A 5,230-nucleotide genomic window follows, 5' to 3' on the forward strand; every position below is an offset into this window, starting at 1 on the left:
ATAATATGATGATAATATTCTTCCACACACGCCAGGGAATAATGTATTATTATGATATCGTCATTCTCCCTTGGCAGGATATCATAGAAGGCGAAATTATCTAATTGCAATGAAAGCATTGTTACCCTTTTGTTCTTTTCACAGCTCCTTGGGCAGCCAGCACTACTAGAACATCTTGAAAAATATATATTTTTTGAACTCCTTAAATCTCCAATAATTAGGCATTAATACCGTGTCTTTATTTAAAGTTATAATGAAAGCTGTTTCGTTGCGTCTCTTCCCGGTCATAGAACAATCATTTGTTGAATTACGAATCGATTTATTTAACATTTTTTTAAACTTGTATTTCATCGTATTGCAACCTACATTATTGTGTTGTGTTGTGCTTTCTTTCCGTATTTCTTACATCCATGTGGTGGAGCGAATCTGAAAAGCAGCTCATAGGTTTCTCCTCAAGCTGACGTCACGCGTCTCTTAATAGGCAATAGGCTGAGCTGTGCGAGGTGCGCTCATTACGGCGTTTCTCTCGGACCGAGAGCCCATCAGAGGGAACGTGGGACACACATGACAAGACTGAGCCCACAGACAGCATGTCATCGTTATTTGTCCCTACTTTAGACACCACTCGGGATGCATCGCACAGTTGGTAGGTTTTTTTGTTTGTTCCCCCACGCGCTAACCCGAAAAATTCGCACACTTCAGATTTTCTGGACGGCCCCTCGGTGATCTCCCGCATATCATTTTGTACCAGAAATGCTGTTTTTTCAACAGCTGAGCCGTCGTACCAAGCTGCCGGCCACATGTGGATTGTCGCAAGGCGGAACGGAAGAGCTGCACTCGATCTCGCGGACGGTGGTGTGATTTACCCGATTCGTTTGGATTCATTGTGTTTCCGGGATCGTACCCAAGCAAGTCTACGCACAGCTGACGGGGACGTTGGAGAAAGGCAATCCGCAGAGTAGTGTCTATTCCCCCCCCCCCCACGGCGGGCTGGGAATAACCCCGGACAATGCTTCAGTGTTCCAGCTGTGAGAAGCCTATTCTCGATAGGTTCCTGCTCAAAGTTCTGGACAGACCGTGGCACATCAAGTGTGTCCAGTGCTGCGAATGCAAATGCACTTTGTCAGAGAAGTGTTTTTCACGAGAAGGGAGACTGTATTGTAAGAATGACTTCTTTAGGTAAGCATCCGAAGTGTAAAAAAAAAAAAAGAGAAAATACAACTGTTGTTAAATGTGGGGGGGGGGGGGGGGGGGGGGGGGGGTTGCCGATAAAAAAGCGAATATCGACAGTCGAAGGTAAAAAAAAAAAAGCAACATCAATGGTGTAATTAAAAACAAAAAAGCACGTTGATCAAACGCTGATGGGGCCTGTTGTATTAAAACTTCCATAAACACCGAGGGAGCTCCTTTGTGCAAATGTTACAGATATCTTTTTTGCAGTAAATTTCGCAGCTTAAATAGTTTAATTAGGCAAAGCAAAGAAGACATTATTCTGTATACAGTAGGCCTGTTGGGCTGTAATAAAGCCGCTATATTACACACGCCTTATTACACGTGTTAATGCTAGGATTTGCACTCAAAATGAGATTATTATGTAATATTTTTTCATGTTACTTAAGATTAGTCTTTATATAATATACATCATTTCTGACATGAATTGCTCCTCTCAATGTTGCGAAGCCATCCCATTTATTTCAACAGTTGTGGTTTATTGCAGAACCACATCTGTATGCTGCTGAAACTTTCCCCTGACTGTAGCTCTCCCTCTTCAACAGGACGTTTGGGACCAAGTGTGACGGTTGTGCCCAAGGGATTTTACCCAGTGATCTGGTCCGCAGGGCCAAGAGCAAAGTGTTTCACCTGAACTGTTTCACGTGCATGATGTGCAACAAACAGCTGTCCACCGGAGAGGAACTGTACATCCTGGACGAATTCAAGTTTGTTTGCAAGGAGGACTATCAGAATAACAATGGAAAAGACACAATCCTCCTTTCAGGTGATGAATCAAACCATTCACAGCGTTTAAACTGTTTAGAAAATATTTATTCTCGAAATTACAATATTATCATCATGTATTATTATTATTAATCTTTGAATTAATTTTTCAGCTCTATTTATTTTTAAATATCCTGTCCAGATTGGTCTATTTTATTTATAGCGACAGCATCTAACTTGGGCTATTACAAACATGGGTGAAAATAAAACTAGCACAGTGGGGAAATAGTTTTGATTGTCAGCATTAAACGGTCCGTCCCTCGGCTTCAGATCCATGTGCTAACACGCAGCATTTCGTATTGTCATGGCAGTCACGACGTGCAGCGACCCGAGCCTCTCTCCGGGATCCCAGGACCCGCAGGACGACGGCAAGGACTCGGAAGCGGGACATTTGTCCGACAAAGACAGCAGCAACAACAACAACAACAACGAGAATGACGAGCAGGGCGCCGTCGGGAAACGACGCGGGCCTCGGACCACCATAAAAGCCAAGCAGCTGGAGACCCTGAAAGCGGCTTTCGCGGCTACGCCGAAGCCCACCAGGCACATCAGGGAGCAGCTGTCCCGCGAGACCGGCCTCACCATGAGAGTCATCCAGGTAAATAAAAAAATAATAATAATAATTAAAAAAGGGGGCTGATGAAACAAACAAAAAAAAGTTCACACCGACAGAGAGAGTGGCGTTTTTTTCCTTCTTCTTCCTGATCCGTCGCGGGGCGCCTCGGTTTGTCTGCAGGGTGCGTGGAGGTCCCACTCGACATTACATTAAAGGGTTATACCCTAAAGGGGTTTTATTAACTCAAAAAGCGCTAGTGATTGGGGGACTCCTGGGCATTGCTCAAGGGGATTGCTCCCTAAATGCTCTACTGATTATTATTATTTATTTATTTTCAAATCGGGTTTGCGAGCTAATTTGATCCATAATCTTCGCTTCCATCGCGCTCATAAAACGTTTAAAAGCGGGACTCACTTAGCTTGTTGTCCCGATGGACGTTTTTTTTTTTATTAAGCTCCCCCTGATGCTATTTGCTGCTCGACGCGTCGTTTTGGACATCGAAATGCTTCCAGGTAAATTGCGTTCCAGTGGGCTGAACAGGCACCCGCTCCTATTTGCTTTTACCGCATTCAAAAACTCATTACAACCCCTGGAAAGCATAATGTGATATTTTGCCCTGAATTGCATTTCGATATTTTTATATCGCGAAAAATTGCAAGTGCGCGGGCTATTTCATAGAATTGACTAATTTCGCTCTTTAAATATATCGAAATATTAAAAAAAAATTCCACGCGATGAGGAACTCGTTTCTGTGACGTGCACCGGGGCCTCTGCGAGGCACAAAGTTAGCCGGGAACCCATTTTCTTGAGAAATGCCATTTTCGCCCCCCCCCCTGCTTGTGCCCCTCACACAAATCGTCTAATCGCCAAATGCGTTTTGTTCGTTTGTTACAAAGGTTTGGTTCCAGAATCGTCGCTCCAAAGAGAGGCGCATGAAGCAGCTGAGCTCTCTGGGCGGCCGCAGACACGTGTTCTTCCGCGGCCAGAGGAGGATGAGGGCGCTGGGAGAGAGGCTGGAGGCAGAGGAGCTTGGACACTTCTCCTATTATGGAGGTGAGCTGCATGTCGTGGGCACGCAGGCTTCTTCATTTCCTTGCAATTAAAAGTATTGTATTACTGTAAATTAAACGAGCTTCTTCAAATGCATGTGCTCTCTATCATTTTACCAGTATATCTGAGTTTGGTCATTTTATAATAAAGAAAGAAAGAACAAAAAACATCCATTTTGAAGGGTTCATATTTTTCTCCATATTGTGATACATGTGCACTCATCCCTATGTTTATTTGCATGCAGACTATCCCGGTGAATACTATGGCTCAGGGGGGAATTATGAGTACTACCAAGGCCCACCCTCGTCCCATGCTCAGACTCCTGCAGACTTGGGTTTTGTGCCCTCCTCTGTGCCCGCTGGTACCCCGTTAGGAGCAATGGACCACCACCACCCAGGGCACCATTTTCCCGGAGAGGTGCACTGTTTCTCTGACACGGTCTCTCACCACCCAGCGGACTCACCCAGTCCGGAGCCCAACATGCCGGGCTCAATGCACAGCATCTCCAGCGAGATGTGTGGCCCCAGCACGCCCTACACGACTGTCTCCCTCAGTGACAACGGATACACCAACCAGCTGTCACAGCCCTCCTCAGAAATGAGCGAAGGCACTGTCTGGTGAACCGGCCCGGCACCAAACTACAAAGGCACACTTGGATTTTGAAGGCAAATCTACTTCAAGTCATTTTTTTTGATGATTTATTTATTTGTTTGTTTAATTGTCTTATTTATTTATTTATCCGCTTGCATTTTTGTTAAGCTATATTTAAGTATTTATAAATCTCTATATTTGTATGTGGTTATAATTGTTTATTGACTAGCCAATCGATAGATTGTTTTAATGTAAATTTGACTCATAAATACGTTCACAGTGCTGGGCCTCATTGATCAAGCAATAAACAAACATATTTATATGCTGCAAATTCTTTTTTTTCGCCACATATTTGATGCTATTGTCAGAGAAATGTTAATGTGAAGGCGCATGTGAGCATTTAAAAAAGAAAAATCACTTTTCAGTGTAACGACAAACATAACGACAAACAGCGCCCTCGATCCACAAGTTCATGTTTTATACAAGATATTATTATTATTTAATAACAGACTATGATTGTGATGTTCAATATATTTGACCAAATACCTCTCTCAGGACTGGAAACAACGTTTTTTTTTAGATTTAGTCATTTTTCTTTTTTAATTATTTCATTGCCAACACATATTTGCCTTCAAAGGGATATCTTTCAATTTTATAAGTAACAAAACAGGATTTTACTTTAACACGAGGCCAATGTTTTATACAAGAGTATAGAACAGTCAACAGTTTACTTAAAGCTCCAACACCCAGGGGTTTGAATATTAGCTTTGTGTGAAACCGATGGCCAGACCATTTACTGCAAACTCAACCAAACTTTTGTAGCTGTTCTATTTCACTTGCTGTGCTGGTTTTGTTCCACGTCCTCATGAAAAAAATAATAAAAAAACTGAAATGGCTATTAAAACCTTTGCCAAATGAATGCGCGGCATTAGTTGTGAAAAGCAGCGTTTCTTAGGTGTTCACTTTCCTTCCCAATCATCTGAAAACAGTCATTTGCAGCTCAGTTGGCCGAACAACCGGGAATCAAACTGTTTTTCT

General features: G+C 42.9%; 1 protein-coding gene across 1 annotated transcript; it reads left to right on the top strand.

Annotated features, from left to right (window-relative positions):
- Positions 1-519: 519 nt before the first annotated feature.
- On the top strand, positions 520-4,512 carry LOC119215928 (LIM/homeobox protein Lhx1-like). Its single transcript, XM_037468492.2, has 5 exons — positions 520-1,179; positions 1,776-1,996; positions 2,307-2,593; positions 3,448-3,604; positions 3,846-4,512. The coding sequence occupies exons 1-5, from the start codon at positions 1,010-1,012 to the stop codon at positions 4,220-4,222; spliced, it is 1,212 nt and encodes a 403-aa protein (XP_037324389.2). The 5' UTR covers positions 520-1,009; the 3' UTR covers positions 4,223-4,512.
- Positions 4,513-5,230: the final 718 nt, after the last annotated feature.

The sequence above is a fragment of the Pungitius pungitius genome, chromosome 16, assembly GCF_949316345.1.
Source record: "Pungitius pungitius chromosome 16, fPunPun2.1, whole genome shotgun sequence".
Taxonomy (NCBI): domain Eukaryota; kingdom Metazoa; phylum Chordata; class Actinopteri; order Perciformes; family Gasterosteidae; genus Pungitius; species Pungitius pungitius.